The sequence below is a fragment of the Colius striatus genome, chromosome W, assembly GCF_028858725.1.
Source record: "Colius striatus isolate bColStr4 chromosome W, bColStr4.1.hap1, whole genome shotgun sequence".
In the NCBI taxonomy this organism is placed as follows: domain Eukaryota; kingdom Metazoa; phylum Chordata; class Aves; order Coliiformes; family Coliidae; genus Colius; species Colius striatus.
The window spans coordinates 22,028,913-22,053,754 of NC_084789.1; the positions used below are offsets into that span (position 1 = coordinate 22,028,913).

Genomic DNA, 24,842 nt, shown 5'->3' on the forward strand with positions numbered 1-24,842 from the left:
CTCGAACACCCTGTACCAATACGTTACCAAAACTCTCCTATAACCTTAAGAAAGCTGTATGATGTACTCATCTCCCCAGAGAAGTACAAAGAATACATTTGAATCAATAGCAGAGGTACTGATAAAGCTGGGGGAAGAAGTGCTGAGAACAAGGAACAAACATGGTGTGCACACAGATGAACTGCACTTTGTCCAAAACAATGAGGGGCCATCCAAGTTTTGTAGGCAGGTTGGTAGGTGCTGCTCACCTTCCCAGATGTCGTGGTTTAGCCCAGCTAGCACAGCAGCACCACGACAGTCTCTTGCTCGGTGCCCCCATTCACCCCCACCCTCGTTAGGATGGCGGAGGCCCCAGCGAAATGGGAGTAAAAAGATAAGCAAGGTTGTTGTGGATTGAGACAAGGGCAGGGAGGGCTCGCTGCCAATTACGGTTCTGGGCAAAACAGACTCCAGTACTCGACAGAGAGGAAAGTAGGAAAGTTTATTCTACAAGACATAGAATGGAATAAAAGCAAAAAGGGAGTAGGATGATGAGAAAATGACAACCAGCACTTTAAGATCTCCCTCCCCCATCCCTCCTTTCTTCCCGGGCCCAGCTCACTGCTCCCCATATCTCTACCTCCTCCCCCCTCAGTGGCTCAGGGGGGCAGGGAATGGGGGATGGGGTCAGTCTCTCACAGATGGGTTCTGCTGCTTCTGTCTTCTCAGATGAGGACGATTCCTGGCATTCTTCCCCTGCTCCAATACAGGGTTCCCAGCAGCTGCGGCTTCTGCCCATACAGGGTCCCTCACACGGGACACAGTCCTTGGTGAATATCTCTGGTGTGGATTCTTTGCCACAGTTGCAGTTTCTGCAGTTACAGGGTCCCTCTCTCAGGACAAGGCCTCTTCTGGGCGTAAGTTTAATGAGCTGCTTTGTCGTGGGTTCCTCCCCACAGTTACAGCTGTGGATATTGGGTCCCTCTCATGGGACACGGCCTGCTCCGGCCATAGTCACTCTCCCTGGTTTGGGGCCTTTAATGAAGTGAATCGCTGCCCCTGGTCTGGGGCCAGCTGTAGCAACATGAGTCTCTGCCCCTGATATGGGCTCATTATCAAAGTGAGTCTCTACCGCTGATGCGGGGTCTTTAAAGAAATGAAAATAAATCTCAGCTTCAGCAGTTCTCTCCATAGAATGCAGGGGAGTCTCTGCTCCAGCACATCTCCTCCTCTCTTTTATCACTGACCTTGGAGTCCACATGGTTGTTTCTCTCACTGTTCCTACTCCTTGCACCACCACCAGCCAGAAGAAAAAGAAGGGACAGAAGAAGGAAAAAGATGGAGGAAGAAACCTCTTCTTCCGGCTTCTTCTTAAAAAGTGATCGTGGAGGCTTCTAATTGGCTCAGCCCCAGAATTGGGTCTGGCTCAGAGCTGGGGAGAGTTGTGAGCAACTTCTTACAGGAGCCATCTTTACAGCCCCTTCCCCCTTACCAGAAAAGGTTGTCATGTCAAACCATGACACCAGACACTGTGTACTTGGATATTGCTATATACAAACAGCAAATCCTGGCTTTTCAAGATTTAGGAGAGGACACAAGCAAAGCTGAGGTGATATAACTGGACACAACAATTGTCTGATCAAGCCTTCTTGACCTGCAGGTATATAAAAAGCACTTTAGAAATATCAGTGTTGGTGGAAGAGAAAAGGATGTCAGTGACAGAGGATGAATGCAGATTACTTATTAAAACACAGATGCTTAGAGGTATCACATGGCTTAACAGTCAAATGTTCAGTTAGGTCATGATATGGCAGAATAAATGTTCTCCTGTGTTTCTGCAGTGCCCAAAGATACTCACAGATTCAAGGAGTTTGGTTCAAGATATTTGTCATCTGTTCCTTGTGCATCTCATTGCGAGACAAAATTTAGTGACATGCTGAGATATACTCAGGCCAAAGGTCTGGAAAACTGCTATTGTGCACTTTACTGTTATATTGTTTGGGAACCCACTCCTGGATTCCAGAAGCAGTTCCATATTCACCGCTTAGAGACAAGTTGTTTCCTTGAATTCAGTGTCATTTATTTATGCATGTATGTGAGCACTGAAGATTTATTTAGCATAATGTCAATGTACAACAATACAAGGAAAGCCTGGGGAAATGAAAGAAGCTAGCGAAAATTCTTACTTTCACCTTATATTCCCATTTGTAGGAGAGAAGAAAAAAAAACCTAAAAAATCCACTTCCATGAGAACGGTGGCTGGGCCAATAACTACACAAACTTTCTATATTTTCATTAAAATTGCTTTCTCCATGGAAATCTCAGGCTATTAATAACCATCTCATCCCTCTATCAGGGTTATTAGGTTTTGGTCAAATTCTTTTCTACTTCCTGCTCCTCCCTTCCCAGCCTATCCACACAGCAAAAGGATGTCAATACAGAAAAACACTAGCTGCTCTCACCTCTGAGATGAACACTGCTGAGCTTTGCCAGGAGTTTCCTCATCTAACTCAAAGGCTTTGGCTCTGAAAAGCTTCAGAGACTTTTTTTAGTGTTTTCTGAAGTGCATTTGTTCATGGACATTGGCCAGTGATTCAGCTGAATCAGATTGTGGGGGGGGAATATCACTCTTGAAGCAGCAGTGACTGCTGTGCATTTTGGTCATTTCAGAATTGGCTCCAACTACAATCCTTCTCCTCCCCCTCTACTCTGCCCTCATGAGACCGCATCTGGAATATTGTGTCCAGTTCTGGGCCCCTCAGTTCAAGGACAGGGAGCTGCTGGATAGAGTTCAGCACAGGGTCACAATGATGGAGTGGAGCATCTCCCTTCTGATGAAAGGCTGAGGGAGCTGGGGCTCTTCAGCTTGGAGGAGACTGAGGGGTGACCTCATTAATGTTTACAAATACCTAAAGGATGGGTGTCAGGAGGCTGGAGCCAGGCTGTTCTCAGTGATGTCCAATGATAGGACAAGGGACAACGGGTACAAGCTGGAACATAAGATGTTCCAAAGAAACACGAGGAAGAATTTCTTCCCTGTTGAGGTGAGGGAGCACTGGAAGGGGCTGCCCAGATGGAGTGTGGAGTCTCCTTCTCTGGAGACATTCCAAACCCACCTGGACGAGTTCCTGTGTGACCTACTCTAGGTGGTCCTGCTCTGGCAGGGGGGTTGGACTAGATGATCTTCCAAGGTCCCTTTCAACCCTTGAGATTCTGTGATTCACACAAGCTGGAGAGAAGAGCAGGAGCACAGTAAAGACTTGCAGGCACAATGACCTGAGCTACATTTTCTAATGCAGCCCTAAGGATGGGCTTTTTCTTCTGCAAGTAGCTGCTGAAGAAACATGAAAAAAAACAAACCAACCCAAAACCCCACAAACAAGTTGCCCACAGGGCTCAGCAATGACTGAGCAGTCGTTGTCTTCCAAAAGGAGCACAATATGGGTGTGAAAGACAAAACTTTTCTCCTCCGTGGTTGTGGAACAAGACAACAGGTCATAAACACTGAGTCTCTATTCAGCAATCTGCACAGTATAAAATAAAGCAAAGGTAACCTAGATGCTCACTTGAAATAATGCACATTCCTGCCAACACCCTCCAGCTCAGTTAAAACTGGACATGACAGTGGGGAAACATACTGTGCTGATAGGAGATGTAGATACAACCGAGTTAGTCAGCTCCAGACTCTCTCTCGGTAATAGAGGAAGGCTAGAGGGGGGTCATCCAAAGCATCAAACCCTTAGAAAATATCTGTTGCTCTGATCAGATTTGGTTTATCTGGTGAAAGGAAGTAGAGAAGAGCAGGTATCAGCAGAGTGAACAGTACTACTTGAATAATGGTTAGTCCAATTCTGCCTTAATAGATGGAAAGGCACATAGCTGGGATGTTTATTTTCACATCCAACATATGAGATCTCTGTGTTGCTCACAGCTGACTGTTGTACTCTTACATTTGCGTTTTTACTCTTCAGAGTTGACAGTAAGAAAAGAGTCCACATCAATAACTTTATCAAACAGAGATCACAGGTGAAGGCAGGCTGAATATTCCAAACAGGAATGAAACCACATCTGGTATTGTAGCAGATGAAATTGTTTCAGTGCAAAGTAACTCCCTATGTCCAGGGCTTTGCCTCAACAGTCCAGCCAAAACACACTGCAGTTAAAGCATTTTCCAGGTTTCAACCTCTTAATCCACTCAGGGTTTTTTAGGACTCACTTTCCCACTGCCACTCTAATTAGATTAGGGTCAAGACTGATGAAATCCCTGGATGCTGCAGGCTTCGAGGTAAGTCATTCAGTGGGATCTTGACCGGCTTGAGAGTTGGGCAGAGAGGAACCACATGATTCAACAAGGACAAGGGCAGAGTCCTGCATCTGGGAAGGAACAATCCCATGCACCAGTACAGGCTGTGGGTTGATCTGCTTGAGAGTAGCTCTGCAGAGAGAGACCTGGGAGTGCTGGGTGATAATAAACTAAATGTGAGCCAGCAATGTGCCCTTGTGGCCAAGAAGGCCAATGGCATCCTGGGATGCATCAAGAAGAGTGTGACAGGGAACTGCTGGAGAGTCCAGCACAGGGCCACCAAGATGATCAGGGGACTGAAGCATCTTCCTTATGAGGAAAGGCTGCAGGAATTGGGGCTGTTTAGTCAAGAAAAGAGGAGACTGAGGGGAGATCTTATTAACATTTACAAATATCTAAATGGTGGGTGTCAGGAGGTTGGAACATCCCTTTTTTTCTATAGCAGCTAGCAACAAGACAAGGGGTAATGGGATGTAGCTGAAACACAAAAAGTTCCACTTAAATCTAAGAAAAAATATTTCACTGTTCAGGTGAGGGAACAGTGGAACAGGCTGACCAGGGAGGGTGTGGAGTCTCCTTCCTTGGAGGTCTTCAAGACCTGCCTGGACATGTTCCTATGCGACCTGATCTAGGTGGACCTGCTTCTGCAGGGGGGTTGGACTAGATGATCTCTAAAGGTCCCTTCCAACCCCTACCCTTAAAAAAAAAAAAAAAAAGCACGAAAAGAAAAAAAAAAAAAGCTAGCTTAGACCTTAAGTCTTTTAAAATTATGTAGTGCTTTTGCCTGGGCCATTTTTTTTGGTAGCAGGGGGGCTACAGGGTTGGCTTCTTTAAACAGAATTGCCAAAAGCTTCCCCTGTAGCTCACAGGGTTAGGGCCAGTCAATTCTAAGCTGGACCCTGCACCTGACCCAGGCCTGGCCAACTAGTGATGGAGGTAACGCCTCTGTGAATAACATATTTGAGAAGGAGAAGAAGTTGTTGCATAGTTGCAAAACTGCAGCAGCAACAGGGAGGGAGAATGTGAAAACATCTCCGTAGACACCAAGGTCAGTGGAGAAGGAGGGGGAGGAGGGTGCTTAGGTACTGAAAAGGCTCCCCTGTGATCTGTGGTACAGTCCATGGTGAGGTGGCTGTGCCCCTGCAGCCCATGGAGGGCTGAGAAGCAGAGACCCACTCGCAGCCCATGGAGGAGCCCACGCCGGAGCGGGTGAATGCCTGAAGGAGGCTGTGACTATGTGGGAAGCTTACCCTGGAGCAAGTTCCTGGAAGGACCTAGGAGTCCATGGGGGAGGTGCCCACACCAGAGCAGGTTTGCTGCCAGGACTTGTGATCCTGTGAGGGACTCAGGCTGGAGCAGTTGGTAGCCAAAGGACTGTTCTCCCATGGGTGACCCACGCTGGAGCAGTGTGTGAGGAGCTGCCCCCGTGGGAGGCCCCATGTCAGAGCAGTTCATGAGGAGCTGCAGCCCATGGGAAGGACCCAGGCTGGAGAAGTTGGTGAGGGACTGTCTCCCATGGGAGGGACCCCACAGTGTAGCAGTGGGAAGGGTGAGGAGGCCTCCCCCTGAGAAGAAGCAGAGGCAAAGTCCATCTGTAATGAACTGACCCCAATCCCCATCTCCTGTGCTGCTGGGGGGGAAGGAAGGAGAACCCCAGGAAGAGGGGTGGGGGAGGTGTTTTTAAGACAGTTTTATTTCTTATCTCCCTGCTCTTATTGTTTCTTTAATATATCAAACCTTTTTCTCCCTAAGTTGAGTTTGTTTTGCCCATGACACTAATTGCCAAGTGATCTCTCAGTCCTTATCTCAACTCACAAGCCCTTTGTTATATTTCTCTCTCTCCCGTCCAGTTTAGGAGGGGGAGTGATTTTATGACTGGGTGGATGTCAGGCTAAACCACCACAAATTATCAACACCAATTTCTGTCAGTGACCCACCACTCAAAGTAAATTTTGCTCTGTACTCATTTGATGCCCATGTGCTGGCCAGGACAAGAGAAACGATAATGCTGCTGCCAATCCACCAGTCCTGTGTGTCCATTTTGTGTGTGTCCCGTCTCCCTTGTCCCTTCCTTGTCCTGAGCAGAATTCAAGCTCCCAAGGAATAAATCAACATGGGGCTTGAAGGTCAGATAGCAAAGCCAGTGCCAGAGACTAGATGTGCTGAAAACAGGCTAGCTGGCAGCAGGAGGTGGCACAGAGTGAAAGTTGCCTACACCAGGAGAGAATTGAAAACTGTTTGACCTGCTCATGAACCAACAAGGAAGAGACAAACTCTGCCAAAGGTAAGCTGTTTAGCAGCCCCACATCATGCTGAGAGGAAACCTTCAGGAAGGCAGCAGAGACCACCATTGCCACAGAAAAGCCAGGCATCATTTATGCCAGCACAGGGAAACAGGGACATGATGCCCCCTTCCAGGGAAATAATTAGCCAGAGCTGACATGGACCATGAATTGACTGTTGAGAGCCACTGGGCCCAAAATGCAGCTGGCAGAAGTTAAGGAATGAAGGTAGAAAGGATACTCTGCTTTTTGTTTGTTTGGCTCACGTAGTGGGTCTGGGATGGTAGTGATTTTCCACAGCAGCTCTTGCAGTGCTGTGCTTACTGTTGATATCAATATTATGACTGCTGCTCACACAGCATCAGGGCTGTCCCTCCAGCATTCCTTCCCCCACCTTCACCAATAGCTGTGGGTGGGCATGATCTTGGGAGGGACCATGGCCAGGACAGCTGCCCCAGGCTGACCAAGGAGATATTCCATACCATATGACATCAGCTCAGTAATATAAACTGGGGGAGAGGAGCAGGAAGGGGAGGCAAGATTCATTTCTGGCCTTCCAAAAGCAACCACTACGGGTACCAAAGCCCTGCTTCTCGGGAGGTGGCCGGACATCGCTGCTGATGGGAAGTAGAGAGTAACAGCTTATCTGCTTTTGCTTTGCTTCCCGCGTGCGTGGCTTTGCTGTTTCTTTATTAAACTGCTTTTATCTCAACCCACGAGACTCCCATCTTATTTTCTCCCCTTCCCTGGCTTGCTGAGGAGGTGGGGGATAGAGCGGTGTGGTGGGCACCTGGTATCCAGCCAGGCTCAAACTACCACAGCTCATTTTACGTGTGTAACAGAATATTCACATATAAAGGTGTAAGGTGCTAGAAGCTCAGTTGGCAGGAGACAAAGCTGAAACTGGTACAGCAGTATCAGGAGAAGGATTTGTGACCCATCAGCTGATCTCTTACTCACATGCTGCCAGACAGTTTTGTTTGGAGTCTTGCTCTTGGGGAAACACAGGACAAATGTCACCATTACCAGCACTGTGTTAGGACAGAACACAACATGACAGCTGAAGCATGGACATGGTTAAAGAAGAGATGTCTGAAGACAGCCCTCCAGGACACTTCACACCTCCACCTCATCCTCCCAGACAAAAGCATTACTGGAGTTGCACATTTCTGTATCTTGGGGTGTGACAAAGACTGTTGTTCACCCCTTTTGTATCCTCCCACTCTTTATTTTGCTCAAGTATATAGCTTTCCACTTTGCAGTCACATACATGAGACATCAATGCCATCTACAGAATGAACAAATCAGAGAATAAAACATTACATAGTAGCACTGCTTAAACACATCAGTCTGTCTTGTAGACAGTAACACTCATTTACAGGAGATTCCTGCAGATAAATGCATCCAAGTTTCTCTTTCAAAGGTTGCACTGTCAATCCACAGTAATTAATTTTCACAGTATGCTAACAGTTAATTCCAACTCTCAAAACCATTACTTATGAACTTTAATGTTTATAAACTCAGTCCTAGGTTCCAGACAATCCTGAACACTTGCTTTGTTCTACAGCAGGTTAGGATGATTAATGATATCAAGACACAAAAGACAAAAACACTTCCACAGGGCAGAAGTGGGCAAACTGCTGAGAACTCAGCCACAGTGCAGCTTGTACTAACAAAGGCCCCTGCTTGGTGCATGGCCTTCCCTCCCACTTACCTCAAATCCTTCTCCAGTTGTATAGTAAGGTTCCTCAACATCAGCTACTTCCTTATGGACCAAGATGTGCTTATTGCTCCCACTCAGGATCATCCCACTTTGACCCATCCACCAGAAAACTCACCCATGCTCTAATCAAGGTCCTGCTCCTTGGGAGCCAAGCGATACATCTCTCCCTCTGAAAGCCATGCTAAATGTCAGTTAAATTCCATCCCCTGACCTTTTTCTCCCTACTTTCCTCATGCCACACAGCTCCTTGCCTCACTCACCAGTGCTCTTCACAACTTGTCCCTAGCCTACTTCTGTCTTGTCACCTTACCACAAGGGCAAATCCTGGTTTTGTTGCATCTGCAATATCAGTACCTACTGCTCCCATCAGAAAAAGAATCCTCCTCTCAGAAAATCCAGAGCCATTTTTCCCCACTCTTCACATTCCCCTTTTGCTGCAACACATCCACATCAATAGAGACAAGTGCTAGGTGAAGACAACTGTTGTCACCTGCAAAAAAGCTCATCCAGGCTAGGGCATCCTATTGTGTTTGTTACTCCACCCTGCATCTCCCACGGGTTGTTGGCCTCTTCCAGGTACTGGATGCCAATTTTTACACTGCAGTCTCTGCACAGCACAGACAATCGTTTGTCTGTACATCCATCTCAAAACCCAAATATCTACACTATTAGCGAGGAAGACTGCAGAAGCCATACATCTTGCTTTTGGATGAATAATACTAGAATAAAAGAAACTAGATCAGATTTGAGATACCATTTCAGAGAACAGAGGAGGCAGTACAGTCAAAAGAAGAGACAGCCAGGGTTATTTTCCTATTTGTTTTATTTCACAAGCAAGCTAGAAGCAGTTTCCTGTGTCAGAGCTCCTCTCCCTAGACTTTTTATTGCCACTGAGTGTTGACAACATTACACAGTTTCTTGCAGGGTAAGAATTTTGTTTGTGTTAATTCAAGATGTCATCTGCATTGCCTTCACCATTTACAGTCTGGTATCTCAGCTTAAACACTGATGAACACCACTTTGCTTCATGATGGCAAGCTACGAAAACCAAGGTACATTCTCTACTCTGCCCTGGTGAGGCCTCATCTGGAGTCCTGTGTCCAGTTCTGGGCTCCTCAGCTCAAGAGGGACAGAGAACTGCTGGAGAGAGGCCAGCACAGGGGCACCAAGATGATCAGGGGACTGAAGCATCTTCCTTATGAGGAAAGGCTGCAGGAATTGGGGCTGTTCAGCCTGGAGAAGAGAAGGCTGAGGGAGGATCTCATTAACACAAGTATTTAAAAGGTGAATGTCAAGAGGATGGGGTGGCACTTTTTTTCTGCTGTCTCAAGCGACGGGACAAGGGGTAATGGACATAAGCTGGAACACAAAATGTTCTACTTAAACACAAGGAGAAACTGGTTTGGTGTTGAGGTGAGGGACCCTGGCACAAGCTGCCTAGGGAGGGTGTGGAGGCTCCTTCTCGGGAGGTTTCCAAACCCACCTAGACACGTTTCTATGCCCCCTGATCAAGAGGAACCTGCTTTAGCAGGAGATTGGGCAGGATGAGCTCTGGAGGGCCCTTCCAGCCCACACCATTCTGGGATTCTGTAATCTTGCCCCTACACACATCACACTATTCATGCACTGGGGAAGGCAAACTTCAGAAGGCACATGCATGTGTGCAGGCAGAAAGGAGCAGAAGGAGAGGGCAGAGCTGTCTGCTGAGATCTACAAAGTCTATTCTGTTTGATCTTTGTCAACAGGACCATCCATGCCAGGTGCTGAACATCTGTGTCTTATGGATGAGGAACAGGAAAAAGCCTGCTTGAGTGTAACTGGAGCAGAGGAACTAACTTTTCTAAAATAGAACACTTCAGAGACACAGAATCCTGCTCTACATGTTAGCTCATACTTAGCTTTCATTTCCATTAAGGACTTGTTTAGTCCTATGACTCTTCCACCTACAAAACGGGCAAGCAGAAAATTAATGTAGCATTTTAAAAAACAAACCTAAGAATATTTAGCATAATCTGCTGCTGATGATCTGCTTCTGTTTGCCTATGGCCCAATCCAAGCTCATGACTTACAAGCACACCAGTCAAATCAACTCCTGTCTGCAAAGGACAACACACACCACACAGACTCCAAACTCACAAACTGGGAGAAGGCTTACCGAAGCAGCAGCTCTTTTGGAAGTTTTTTGTTGATCACAGCTTCATCATTGTTTGAGAACATCTGTAAACAAAAACAATTGAAAGAATTTAGCTGTATATTTTCATTAAGGAACTCACTTTAGGGAAGAAGATGCTGGTGAATGAGGCCATTTCAAGAGAGACATCTGTTCTGATACATTCTCAAAGGATAAACTTTGCCTTCAAGCTTGCAAACTCCCAGGCTGGACCACAGTTGGACAGAATATGACATCCAATATAGTTTAAAAAATGGTCCAAGAATGCTCTGCAGATTGACAGATCAAATAGAAAGTGAGGTTTTTAATTTGTCTATTGAAATCACTAACAATTAGTGTGTATTTATCAGCTGACTACAGGAAGGCGTCACCTACAGCATTACAACAGGCTTCCATCTGTGTGTCAGCTCTGTGGAGGTACACTAAAGTACAGTAAAGTGTAACTACACCTCAAACAAGAATACAGCATATGGGTGGGAGGGAAGGACTACGACAAGAGCAGCTCTGACACCCAGCAAATGGAGGCTGAAGGCACAGGTGTTAGCAGGGTGGGTTTCCATAACAGAGAAGGGCACAGAGTGCAGATGAACAGGAGCCTAAAGAAAAAGTATTACACTACTCATATCATTCTCACAGTAAATTGAGGGCAGTCCTTAGGAGCTATGAGGAATACATATATGTTTTTAAAATCATGAAGCATAATTTTAAAAGGGAGACATGATCTTTGGTGCTACAGCAGGGGTAGAGATGATTCTGGCAAAGCACTGCACTCTTCCATGGTGAGAAAGTCAGAGCTGTTTGTTTTATCTGTGCAAACCACTACCACAGTGGCCAACAACTTACAAATCGAAAATGGTCTTTTGGACCAGCTAAAATGATCTCACTAGCTGCAGGAAAGACACACATTTCTCTTTCCAAATGAGTCCTAAGAAAAACAGATAGCAAAGCCTCATGTGCTTCTTGAGAAGTATCTACATATATTTATTAAAAGCCTTGGTGAACAAACAAACAAACAACCTCCACACATTTATGCCAGTGGAGGAACAAATAGAGTGATCTGCAAACCAAGACTGCTGGGCAGTGATGTCTCATTCCATTTCGCAGCATGCTTTCAAAATTTCAAAAAACAAATCAGGGAAAAATGAGAACAATTTAATTTAATTAATAAGAGTTTCTCTTTAATCTCTGGAACAATTTAGAGTAAATTTTCTTAAACATAGAATCATAGAATAGTAGAGGTTGGAAGGGACCTTGAGAGATCTAGTCCAACCCCCCTGCAGAAGAAGGTTTACCTAGATCAGGTCGCATAGGAACATGTCCAGGCGGGTCTTGAAGACCTCCAAGGAAGGAGACTCCACATCCTCCCTGGGCAGCCTGTGCCATTGCTCCCTCACCCTCATAATGAAATAGTATTTTCTTATATTTAAGTGGAATTTTTTGTGTTCCAGCTTCATCCCATTACCCCTTGTCCTGTTGATAGCTACTATAGAAAAAACGGATGTCCCAATCTCCTTTTAGAAACACCCATACCTTAGATATTTATAAATGTTAATAAGATCTCCCCTCAATCTCCTCTTCTACAGACTAAACAGTCCCAGTTCCTGCAGCCTTTCCTCATAAGGAAGATGTTCCATTCCCCTGATCATCTTGGTGGCCCTGTGCTGGACTCTCTCCAGCACTTCCCTGGCCCTCTTGAGCTGAGGAGCCCAGAACTGGACACAGGACTCCAGATGAGGCCTCATCAGGGTAGAGTAGAGGGGGAACCTCCCTTGACCTACTGGCCACACTCTTCTTGATGTTGAACAAGACTGGCCCCAGAACCGACCCCTGTGGAACTCCACTGGCCACAGGCCTCCAACTCGATTCTGTGCCATTGATCACCACCCTCTGGGCTCTGTCATTCAGCCAGCTCTCGATCCACCTCACTGTCCACTCATCCAAGCCACACTGCCTGAGCTTTCTGATGAGGATGTTATGGGAGACAGTGTCAAAAGTCTTGCTGAAGTCAAGGTAGATGACATCTGCTGCTCTCCCCTCATCTAGCCAGTCAGTTATGCCCTCATAGAAGGATATCAGGTTGGTCAGACAGGATTTCCCCTTGGTGAATCCATGTTGACTCCCCTTGATAACCATCTTATCCTCCATATGTTCAGTGACAACGTTCAGGATGAGTTGTTCCATCACCTTTCCAGGGATGGAGGTGAGGCTGACCGGCCTGTAGTTTCCTGGGTTGTCCTTCTTGCCCTTTTTGAAGACTGGCGTGATATTGGCCTTTCTCCAGTCCTCAGGCACCTCGTCTGTCCTCCATGATTGTTCAAAAATGATGGAGAGAGGTTTAGCAATTACATCAGCCAGCTTCCTCACCACTTCCTCACATTGACTTATGAGCCTTAAGCTTGGCCAACAAGTCTTTAACCTCTTCCTCTTCCACCCAGGGCAAGTCCTCTGCTGTCCAGGCCATCCTACTATCCTTGCTGGACTGGGCTTCCCAAGGGCCAGCCTTGGCTGTAAAGACTGAAGCAAAGAAAGCATTCCGTACTTCGGCCTTCTCTGCATCCTCGGTCAGCAGGGCACCCTCTCTGGTTAGTAGCAGGATCACATTCCCCCTCATCTTCCTCCTTCTGCTGATGTACTTGAAAAATGCCTCATTACTGTCCTTAACATCCCTGGCTAAATTTAATTCTAGAAGGGCTCTAGCCTTCTTAGTTGCAGCCCTGCATGCCCTGGCAATGTTCCTATACTCTTCCAGCCCCTGTTTCCACCTCTCATAGATGGCTGCTTTCTGCCTGAGTTGTCCCAGCAGATCCTTGCTCATCCATGGAGGCCTCCTGCCTCCTTTTCCTCCTTTCTTGTGCATGGGGACACACTGATCCTGGGCTTGGAGGAAGTGGTGCTTGAATATTGACCAGCTCTCATGGGCACTTCTGTCTTCTAGAATCATATCCCATGAGATCCGTCCAAGTAGGTCTTTGAAGAGGCCAAAGTCGGCTCGCCTGAAATCCAGGGTCACAGTCTTGCTTTGTGTTCTGCCTCTTCCACACAGGATCCTGAACTCTACTATCTCGTGGTCACTGCAGTCGAAGTTGCCTCCAACCTTCACATCCCCAACCAGGCCCTCTCTATTCGTCAGTACCACGTCCAGCAGCACAACCCTCCTTGCTGGTTCCTCAGTCACCTGTGACAGGAAGTTGTCATCAGCAATCTGTAGGAACCTCCTGGACTGCATGTGCTTGGCTGTGTGGCTTTGCCAGCAAATATCAGGGTGGTTGAAGACCCCCATGAGGACCAGGGACTTTGATTGTGAGGCAGCTCTCAGCTCTTCGTAGAAGGCCTCATCCACATCCTCCTCCTGATCAGGTGGCCTGTAGGAGACTCCTACAACATCACCTGCCTTGCCCTGGCCATTAATTTTTACCCATAAGCACTCTACTCTCTCCTCATTCCCACCCAGGCACAGTTCAGTACACATTAATTGCTCTCTCATATAGAGAGCAACTCCACCTCCACGCCTTGTCAGTCTGTCTTTCCTGAACAATACATAACCCTCCATGGCTGTGCTCCAGTCATGGCAGCTGTCCCACCACGTCTCTGTGACTGCTATGAGGTCATAGCCCCGCATCCGCACCCACATCTCCAGTTCCTCCTGCTTATTCCCCAGGCTGTGTGCATTGGTGTAGAGGCAGCGCAGGGGCTTACTCAAACACACAAGTTTCCCTGGACGGGTGCAGGAGGTTCCTCCCTGGTTTGACTCTTTCTCAGGGTGGTCAGACTTCCGTATCTCAGCCCAGTGTGCAGATGAAGGGCACTTACCATTGCATTCCCTGTCCTGCCCTGTTTCCCAGCTAGAGGGGGCAGCTTGTTCTGTTTTGCTTCTCCCCCCACCCCCCAAGTCCCTTAGTTTAAAGACATCTTTATTAAGTTTGCTAGTCTACTCCCAAATATCCCAGTGTCCTTACGGGAGAGATGAATTCCATCCCATCCTATCAAGCTATAGTCCCCAAGGAAGGATCCATTTTCTTAAGCTACATACCTGGTAAAAACTGCTGCTGACAGTACAGAAAGATTAGAATTTTAGAATTACCCAAAAGAGACAATTCTAATAGTTTAAGTTCTCTGAATCGATTTAGTTGTGTGTATGCAAAATAAATAAAGCCAGCATCAGCTAGGTCACTTGAGCAGCAGAGGATCAGATTAAGAGTTAAAAAAAAAAGGAAAGTAAGGTTCAACATCTTCATCAACGACCTGGATGAGGGGACAGAGTGTACCCTCAGCAAGTTTGCTGATGACACCAAACTGGGAGGACTGGCTGATTCCCTAGAAGGCTGCGCTGCCATTCAGCGGGATCTCGACCGGCTTGAGAGTTGGGCAGAGAGGAACCTCATGAGGTTCAACAAGGACAAGGGCAGAGTCCTGCATCTGGGAAGGAACAACCCCATGCACCAGGACAGGCTGGAGATTGACCTGCTGGAGAGCAGCTCTGCAGAGAGAGACCTGGGAGTCCTGATTGATAATAAACTAAATATGAGCCAGCAATGTGCCCTTGTGGCCAAGAAGGCCAACGGCATCCTGGGATGCATCAAGAAGAGTGTGGCCAGCAGGTTGAGGGAGGTTCTTCTCCCTCTCTACTCTGCCCTGGTGAGGTCTCATCTGGTGTCCTGTGCCCAGTTCTGGGCTCCTCAGCTCAAGAGGGACAGGGAAGTGCTGGAGAGAGTCCAGCGCAGGGCCACCAAGATGATCAGGGGACTGGAACATCTTTCATACAAGGAAAGGCTGCGGGAACTGGGGCTGTTTAGTCTGGAGAAGAGGAGATTGAGGGGAGATCTTATTAACATCTACAAATATCTAAAGGGTGGGTGTCAGGAGATTGGGACATCCTTTTTTTCTATAGCAGTTGGCAACAGGACAAGGGGTAATGGGATGAAGCTGGAACACAAAAAGTTCCACTTAAATCTAAGAAAAAGCTATTTTACTGTGAGGATGAGGGAGCAGTGGCACAGGCCGCCCAGAGGGGTTGTGGAGCCTCCTTCCTTGGAGGTCTTCAAGACCAGCCTGGACATGTTCCTATGTGACCTGATCTAGGTGGACCTGCTTCTGCAGAGGGGTTGGACTAGATGATCTCTAAAGATCCCTTCCAACCCCTACCATTCTATGATCTTGGTGGCTTAAGGAGCTGTATGCTAGGCCTCCCTGACAGACAGCAGCTTCTTTAAGCAGCAAATGTTCTGTACCTGAGCATCACCCCAGCCCCATCAACTATCAAAGATCACTGCTTCAAGTGAAAAGCTAATGTGCTGCTCCCAAGGAGCTTTTTTGTATGCCCCAACCAATGATAACAAACCAATAACAAAATAACTCTGTGATTGCAGGAGAACACTAAACCAAATGCTCTGAGGGCCAGGCAAACTTAAAAGCCGAGTTTCTAGATTGCAGCTTAGTTTTTAATTATCTCAAGGTACTGAATCATAATGCTGAACTGGGACATGAACTCTTCAGCATTCTTTCCCCAAATGTCATGCAGAGAGAAAAAAAAAAAAAAAAAAAAAAAAGTGTTGTTTCCCCCCCATAGACACTTATCACTTCCCACCAGAAGACATCACAAGTATAGCAAGTCCTAAACGTTCTACTAGACAGGCAACTCAGCCCCTTTTGCAGATAATTCAAATGGATGTTTTCCAATTTCCCCAGCTAACACAAATTCTGTGAAGTCTGTTCCTTCAGCAGATGGGACAGAGAAACACCTCCTCAAGTCCAGGACTGCATTCAGTCTTGGTCACAAATGCTATCTGATGCCTGTCGGTAACTGCTGAGTGCCACAGCAGGTCGGGACAGATGCTGCTGAGGCTGCGTAAGGAATTAACGTGTGTGGGCAGTCTGGGACTGGATCATCTAATTAGGTGGCTTACCTGATCAGCAGGGAAATTAAGGGAATTCTGGGGAATGCTCTAATGAAGGAGAAACACAGAGTAATTATTCACAGGAAAACGAGACGATGATTTTTCTTCCCCACTTACAAGAACAGTAAAACATGCAGATCTATCCCTTTTTCCCCATTATTGTCCGGGCCAGAATTTCACATGTGAGTCAGAACCCTCCTTCCACCCCTCCGTCACAAAAAAGGGCGAGAGAAATTAAAGAAGCAAATCAGATAGTAGCAGGTGACTTCCGAAAAGGAATCAGACCAGAAGAGAGGCAAGGGGCAGGAAGTATTAAAATAGAGATTCCAGATGCAGCCATCCAGTCTTTTCTGTCTCATCTGTACCAGCCACACAGCTTTGAATCTGAATTTTACTGTGAGGATGCAGACAACAGTCACTGCCTGTTGCCAGCTGAGATTGTACATCACAGACACTCAAACAGCTTTGTGCAAAACACAGGTAACTTCTTGACTTCTGTCCATCATTTTGCTCCATAGACAAAGCTTACCTGCACCCCAGTGCAAGTCAAAGCCTGAAACTGCCTCTCTGTAGAAGTCAACCTTTGATCAGTACTACACTGGAGGAATGTTTTGCTTTCATCTTACTTCAGAAGTCCTTGCCTTGAACTTGACAGGGCAGGATGTGCACCTGGGGGGGGCGGAGAATCTCCGCTCTGGAATTTCCCCTCCATTGGAAGGCTGTGAAGGGCCAGGATCCATCACCAGACCTGTTTTCTCCAGCCTTCCTGCAAAAACTTGGTGCTGAGATGACAGAGGCTGGGTGAAAACAGGCTGGATTGGGATATTTTGTATGTCACGGCAGCATGTATTGCTAGTTAAATATACCAATGGACATTTTGAGTTTCTGGCAAGTTCATACAAGAATAAAACTAGTCTGAAAAAAAAGGTTATTTCAGAGGCTATTTCTGACTTCTAGACTTTTGATATTTAGGGATAAAAACTAAATGGCCTAAGTCTGCATTTCCTAACATTTCTCTCAACTTCCTTTTAATATCAGGTGTCATTCAGTAGAATAAATTATTCTTAACAGCATACAGAAAAATGTATCTTTTTTGTATGCACATTTTGCAGTCTGTATAAACCAGAATCTTCCACAAAGCATCATGTTTGCTGCTGTGAGAAGCCACATCCCTGACATAGAAGAAAAGGGGAAGAGGATGAAATCCCTCTTACGCTTCCAACCATCCAGGCAAATGCAGACCAACAGTACATCACTTGCCTTTCAAACAGCCTTTTCTGGCTAGAGCAGAAGGGATAAATCTAGAACAAACATTATGGAAGCAGATACTAGACTTCAAAACTTATATTAAATTAGTATGGATTGCTACCATCTGCTGCAAGGTGAAGGAAAACATTTCCTGTAAAAACACCAGAGACAAAGTTTAGAGCAGAGCACACTGCATTTCATGGTCATTTTACAAAAAAAAAAAAAAAAAAAAAAAAAAAAAATCTCTTACTGGGTCTTCAGATCATCATCTACAGAGAGTGGAAATGATAGCCTCAGATGTCCAGTGCCAGAGCACACATAGGATTTGGTCATTGCTCATTTAAGATGATTTAATTTTCCTGCAAATATTGCATTGCCCAGCTCTTCTACCAAAGCTAGAAAATGATCAGAACCTGCAGAGTTCTCCAGGGCATTTATGCCTGCTAGCAATTTATTACTTCCCACAGAAGAATATCTTACAACATGAGACATTTTGCGCATAGACACGTCATCAGCAGTGCTGCATGTGGAAATACTTCCCCTATTCCAACAGCAGCTCAAAAGGGAAAAACGAAGAGGATCTACCTAATTACAAGTCCAGTGGTCAGCACCAACTTTGCAACCCAAAAATGGCAAAACCGGGGAGAGGGACATGACAACTTATTCCATAAATCAATCCTTTCTCTTGCAAAGCAATTTAAATATTGATACACTGTTTAGTATTCAGTAAGAGTAGAACTATAACTGGCCCCCAGTTTAGAAAAGTTCAGTGTGTTCAGTGCTTGGCAGGCACACCCAGAGGGGCCTGTTCTGGCAAGGGTTTTTGAGAGTGGATGGCCACAGGAGCTAGCAAAGAAGGCAAGGACAATCCATCCTTCAGTCACCCATAGGAACTTGCCAGGTGCCCCCAAATTCAGGAACTCTTTCCTCCACTCTCTCACACTAACTGGAAGCCCAGAGATAACCCAGAAGACAGAAACCTGGTATTTCCCAGGGTATAATTTTGGGCACTGCTGTGCATCTCTCCAGAGCACTATCACCCAGAAGCATTAAAAGAAAGTTATTTTATGAAAACAAATAGACAAAAGCAATCAAAAGATAAAGTTCTTGTGGACATGTCCAAGTCACACAATGTGGAATTGTTCATTTGTTTTAATAACCCTTTCTTTGCCTGAGTATTAAAAGTTTTGCCAAGTGGCTCAATTCAGCTGGTCTAGTCCTGCAGCAGTCTGCAAGGGTGTTCTGTGGGGCTAATAGATTGATCTGCTGCAAGACATGGCTAGCAGCATAGAAGACAGAGTTGCTATTCAGGCATTGGTTGTGTTGGATGTTCATTACAGGGCACAGCAACCCAAACTGGGTCACATGCATAACATGAACACAGGAGCAAGGTGACAGAGCTTTGCAACCAAGCATGCAGGGGATAACAGCATGTAATTATGAGCATCCCTGCACAAGGAACACCTACATACATACTGTACTCATCACACATGTGAAAAGGGATGTGAACAACAGTTGATGCAAGCTCTGTACGTGAAGTAATCCTTAGGAGGCATGTATTATTTGAGTTAAAAAAAAGTAGAGCATTGTATTGTTATTGCAGTTGCTCATTTAGCTTTTGAGCAAGTCTCACATTACAATGGATCAGGCTACAAGAGCATGGAGGACTCATCTTGGTTCTCTCCTTCAGGTCTGGTGCTACACACTCCATCCTGCCCTGAGCAAACAGATATGGTCAATATTTAGCATTTAAATTAGGTGTCCACAGGCAGGACCGATTCAGCAGCTGTGTGCACAGAGAGACTGCACAACTCCTCCCTATCACATGACACAAAGGTATTACTGGTAACTGCTAAGACAGAAGGCAGCACAGCCAACACCTATAGCTTCCTCTCAGGAAATCTATGCTCAATATATGTATTTCACCAGTTCCCATCTGAGGAAAAGTTGCTCTATTAACATGGAGGTGTCCATATTGGGTTGATTGACTTGGTCCACAGCAACAAGTAAAAGCTTCTCCAGTGAAAAGAGTGTTTATTCATCAGTTTCTGCAAAATTTACATCTTAGCTTCCAGAGTAGTTACACTCCCCATACCCCTACATCCACAGAAAGTCTCACATTGGCACAAAGTTGTCTTTCCCAGCTTACAGAGAGCTGGACAAACTCCACAAGGGCCGCTCCTGATTCTGGCTCCAAGTAGGCTCTGGGCTGCAGAGCTCTGTTGCCTGGGCTGACAGAGGGATGGGGCAATGCCTTCCTGTAACTGTCACATCTGGCAGGGGTTTGATTTTATTGTTGGAGGAGCACTCCTCCAGCACTTCCCCAAGGCTTGTCTTTCACTTTTTTTGTGTTTGGAAAAATACACTTGAGAAGTCTCTAAATGAGTTATTATTTCAGCATTTACAGTTTACTGGAAGTAATTAGGAATATTAACATACAGAATACAAAATATTTTACATTACCCTAAACACTCAAAAATTATTCTCTGTAAGCAGTTCTTAAGTTACTGGCTGCATTTTTAAGAGAACATAGGTTTCCAGCACACAGTGCTGACAGGAACACAGGGCAGAACCTGGAGCAGCCTGATGACAGATTGGAGAGGCAGAAGCTTGCACCTAATTGGCTTTGTCTTTACCAGAAGTTCTAACTGGTGAATGAAAAACACTCTCTGAAAATGTCAGCAATGGCTCATAGGGCCAAGAGCTGCAGAGGTCAGCGAGTTGGCATCGCATGTTAAATAAATGGGGCAAGCAGCAGACACAACAGATGCTGTCAGCAAAGTTGGCTCTGGGTGTCTACTTTTTTTTTAGCTCCATTAAAAACCTCAGCATTCTACAAGTGGTCACCTGGGTGTTTTATGACCTATTACAGATATTTGATTTAAAATGAATGCCACTTTCTCATACACACACTGTTCAAAGTTTTAAGTACACACCATTTGCCCATAAACGCAACATCAGAGACGAGAAAGGAAGAGAGAATAAGACAACAGACTTCCTGATTTCACAGGAACACAGCCTATAAACCACTCACTATCACCTTTTTAGAAGCTCGTTTTGGCAGGGTAGCAGTTTACTACAGATACTTTTTGAATGGATTAAAAGAAACCCCACACACTCAAATCCAAAACAAGAGATATTTTCAGGCCAAAACTGGGACCACTCTAGCTCACAAAGCATATACCAAGGCTTATCACAATTAAAATAAGCTTCTTTGATAAATAAATTTCTGATAATTCTGCCCCTCTCCAAAGCTTACAGTTCTACATTTACTGGTGATACTTTTTTTTTAACTGTTGGATCTGTATTCAGCTATTAGCTGAGAGAAGACAATGGTATTATTGGTATTTATGCTTGGAAATAAAGTCAGACAACGGTGTCTCAAAATAAACTACCAGAGATGAGGTGTGAAGGGCATTGGGTGAGTTTGACACACATAAAGGGATGGTTGATCTGGAAACAAAACTGATGGATCAGTCAGGCATAGGCAGCCAGCCACACACAGACTCGGACTGCTCCACTCAGCCCTGTGGTTCAGTGTCTCACACCGTACCAATAAGGCTGAAACATCAGGCTGACTTTCATAATGGCATGAGTCAGATGAAATACACACCAAGGTAATCCAACCATGAAAACAACAATTATCTGATCCATCTCAGGCCTCAGTCAATAATGGTATCTAAAATAAAATGAGATATCCCCATGCACGCTGGCTTTAACTCCCTTTCCTGCTAACGCAAGTTACGATGCAAGACGGACGCAGCCCAAGCAGTCGAGTACCCTTCTTGGACCTCACGTGCTCCTGGAGCCATCGTTCACAGTGGCTGTTCCAGTGGAATCATCCTGAGGAACCCCTGTTTTGCCACCAAGGTGGCATTGGCCCAATATCACACAAATGTCAGCAAGGCATAGGGAAGAAATACAGATTTTTCTGGCATTTCTGCTTCTATTTTCTGCCAAAATGACTGTTTGACAGAGCAAACACTTCTACTGCTGCCCAACTTGAGAACACAACTCCTTGCAGAGACAGGAGGAAGAGGAGGATCCAACTTGGGACAAAGAACAATACTATGTGCGACACAAGCTTGGTCTCTCAGGTGACATGGGCTAAGGTCACAGACATAATCCAATACTTGCAAAGCTATCACTTTACATAATTATAGCAGGGATGTGCTGTCCAGCACAAAGCCTATAGGGTCAGAGAGCCAAGAGACCAAAACCACCCCCAACATCCCCCAGTGCCAACTGAACAAAGAGATGCAGAAGAAAAGCAATCAGAAATTATTTCTGAGATCTCTTTATCAATCAGTTTGATAATTAACTTCTTTCCCCACATCATGCCTTCTTGAGCTTTTGGCAACTTATCTGTACATCAACTGTACAGCATGTGGATTGCAAAGGAGAAATTTAGAGCAACTAAGATTTCCCCTCATTGCCCCCTCCTCCAACAAAAAGCTGCCTCCCTGTTGAAAACAATTTGACTTTTGCTTCCAAGTCTCATTGAATTCCTCTGCTAGAGTAGGAGCAGAGATACAGAGGGTTCTGGATGCTCCCTGCCTGCTTTATTCATGTCTGACTGTTCACACAGCCTTCATTGCTCAAAATAAAAAAAAATAAACAATTTAGACCTCAAAAACTCCTGAAGCATTTTGCTTATTTCCAACTTGTCCATTTTTTACTAAGGGAAGAAACTAACACAATTCCAGCAAAAAAACCTCCACCCAAACCAAACAAAGCTCTTCCCCAATGAATTGGGTTTATCTTGTTTCAGTACAACACTGAGGAAAAGCTCTCCCAACACTGGGATAATATTTCAAGACAAGGGCTAAGCAAGCAAGAAAGGTTGTTGCCATATGAGAAGATGCTTCCCCACAGAAAACTCTTACCAACATGTTTTTATTCTTCATCCTACTCTGTAACCAGCCACTCCGCCGTGATAAAAAAACCTCTTGGGGGGGGGGGGAGGGAATAAATCTGTGCAGCCAAGAACACACTAGAACACTAAATACAATCACCCTGGATCAAACATATTGCACATGCAGCCTTCTCTTTCTGCGGTTTAGTTTAGTGTTTTTATCATCTGGATGCCATAGAAACATAAATATTTTAACACTATTTACCCCAAAACCATTTGAAACAGACACAGTTATTCATTTACAGCACCTGATACAGATTTGGGAGTAGAAGGCAACAAGTTTCACATGCAATATTACAAAACCATTATTTTCTGCACCTTTCTCAACTCCAGGGCCGGTTTCCTGTGGGATTCAATGCTGATCTCTGTGGAACCAGACATGCTTCAGCTTACCATTAACCAGTATTTTCCCTTGATATCCTTCCCATCCTCTCTCTATAAAGCAGAGACACAGACAGATCTTTATCATTCCGGGCTATTTTCCTGTCATCTTGTCCTCATACAGAACACAAGCCATGCAGCCAGGAGATGGAATGGGCAGGTATTTTCATTCTCCACAATAGTCTCTTACAGCGAGGAAAAATTAACCCCGACTGCCGCTCTCCCTCCTAATCCCGACCTCCCCCTGCTCCCCATTCCCCCCTCCCCCCGCTCTCGGGAGGGCAGCTGTGATAACAATGCAGAACTGGGAGCAGCGCTGGCTCCATCACCTGCCTTTATGCCGTATCCTTTGAACGGATCCTATTGTTTACTCTCTACTCCTTCCCTTCTCGCCATCCCCCACCTCCCCGTAATCAAGTTTTTTCCTGGTTCCTACCCCAAAAAGACGCATCGGAAAGATCTTCACCTCTCCAAGCTGCCCCCCCCCCGGCCCAGCCCAGACTATCGTATTTTCCAGGCTCTATTTCCCCTATCTCCATGACCAACTTAGCTACACTTAGTTCACACCCTCAGCAACACATTAACAGCAGCCCCGCACCCCTACCCCCCGCAGCCCCCCTAAGGGAGCTTACATGGGAAGGAGGGAACACACATCCCCCAAAATAGGCGGATGGGGGGAAGAAACTTCACACCAATACCCCCCCCCGCTATAGGTCACAGGCTCGAGTCCCCGCCTTACATTCCCCCCATCCACAGCTGCAGAACTATGATAACCCCCTCCCAGGCCCCATTCGTACAGTCCCCTCCGGGCCGCGTTGACCAGTTGTCCCGGGTTGGGGAATCTGCCCTCACCCCACACCCGAACACTGTGGGGGACACGTACACTGCATCCTGACCGCTCACCTCCACCCCGAGAGACCTCATCCCCGGAGCCTCACCTCAAAGCGGCTCTTAGTGACCCCGTTCATCTCCCTCCGCATGGCAGAGCCAAGCGGAGCAAAGGAGAGGAAGAAAAGAAGGGAGGAAAGGCCGACAGAGGGAGTGAAAAAGACAAAGGGGTGCCGGAGCTCCACGACCTCCTCTCGCTGCTGCCACCACCACGTCTCCTCCAGCTTCAACTTCAACCCAAAACCATAACACTCTGGACCTGCCAGCAACGCGCGCGCTCATTGGGCAGCGCTGGGCCCGACGCACGGCAGGGGAGGGGGGGAACGGGGACGGCGGAAGGGGAGGGTGCAGGGCGCGCTGTGGCGGGGAGCCCCCGGGGCAGCGGGAAGGAGAGGGAAGATGGGGGAGCTGCTCGCGCCTCTGCAGCAGCCGTCCTTCCGCCCCTCCCGGGGCGATCGGAGAGATGGGGAGGTTGTGAGAGGCTCTTCCCTCCCCCCTCGCGACGCTGGAGGTTACGAGTGCCCGCCCCGCCGCACGGGGGAGCTTCAAGACAGCCCCACCACCCCCCATATCTGGGGGCCGCGAGGATCCTACCCCCAACATCCGGGGAGGTACTCTTCGCCTCCTGGTGCTATCGCGAAGCCCAGGTGCACCCTGCCCTCCCGGAAGAAGAAAGGCCGTGAAGCTCAGCCAATCATGGGCCGAGCTGGCGTGACGTCACAATGATGTCATTCCCGTGGGAAAAATCAAACGGGGATCCCCGCCTCCCACCTCTCCCCTTACCCGCACCAGACTCGAGACTTCTTTGTACCAAACAGATTCATTTACATGTAAATAAACATTATCTTTGCGATGTTTCAAAAAATTTCGGAAGGACACTCGGCCTCCCGCAGGAACACAGGCAGATATTTACAGAAAAAACTTCCAATTTCTAGCCAGTTATTTACAACACCACTGCTTAGCAAAGAATTATTTTCTTTTAATCTCCACCTCCACGTTGCCAGCTGAGGTTAAAAGGTTTGGCTTCCATTTCATTTTACACCTTTTCTCTTTCCAATA

General features: G+C 46.4%; 1 protein-coding gene across 15 annotated transcripts in view; it reads right to left on the reverse strand.

Moving 5' to 3' along the window:
• The window catches only part of LOC133628661 (F-box/LRR-repeat protein 20-like), a 70,027-nt gene extending 45,589 nt beyond the window's left edge, over nucleotides 1-24,438 (reverse strand). For 11 of the 15 annotated variants that reach the window (XR_009820783.1, XR_009820780.1, XR_009820776.1 and 8 more), the window contains exons 1-3: nucleotides 23,834-23,892; nucleotides 22,833-22,949; nucleotides 10,443-10,504 (exon numbers count right to left, since the gene is read on the reverse strand). Coding sequence is in view for 3 of the 15 variants with exons in the window: in XM_062017085.1 (XP_061873069.1) it covers nucleotides 10,443-10,504; nucleotides 22,833-22,895 (125 nt within the window). In the remaining 12 variants the exon portion in view is untranslated. Of the gene's footprint in view, nucleotides 1-10,442; nucleotides 10,505-22,832; nucleotides 22,950-23,798; nucleotides 24,016-24,377 lie in introns of those variants that run through there. The other 4 variants (XR_009820773.1, XR_009820782.1, XR_009820777.1 and 1 more) reach the window with 4 other exon arrangements.
• Nucleotides 24,439-24,842: the final 404 nt, after the last annotated feature.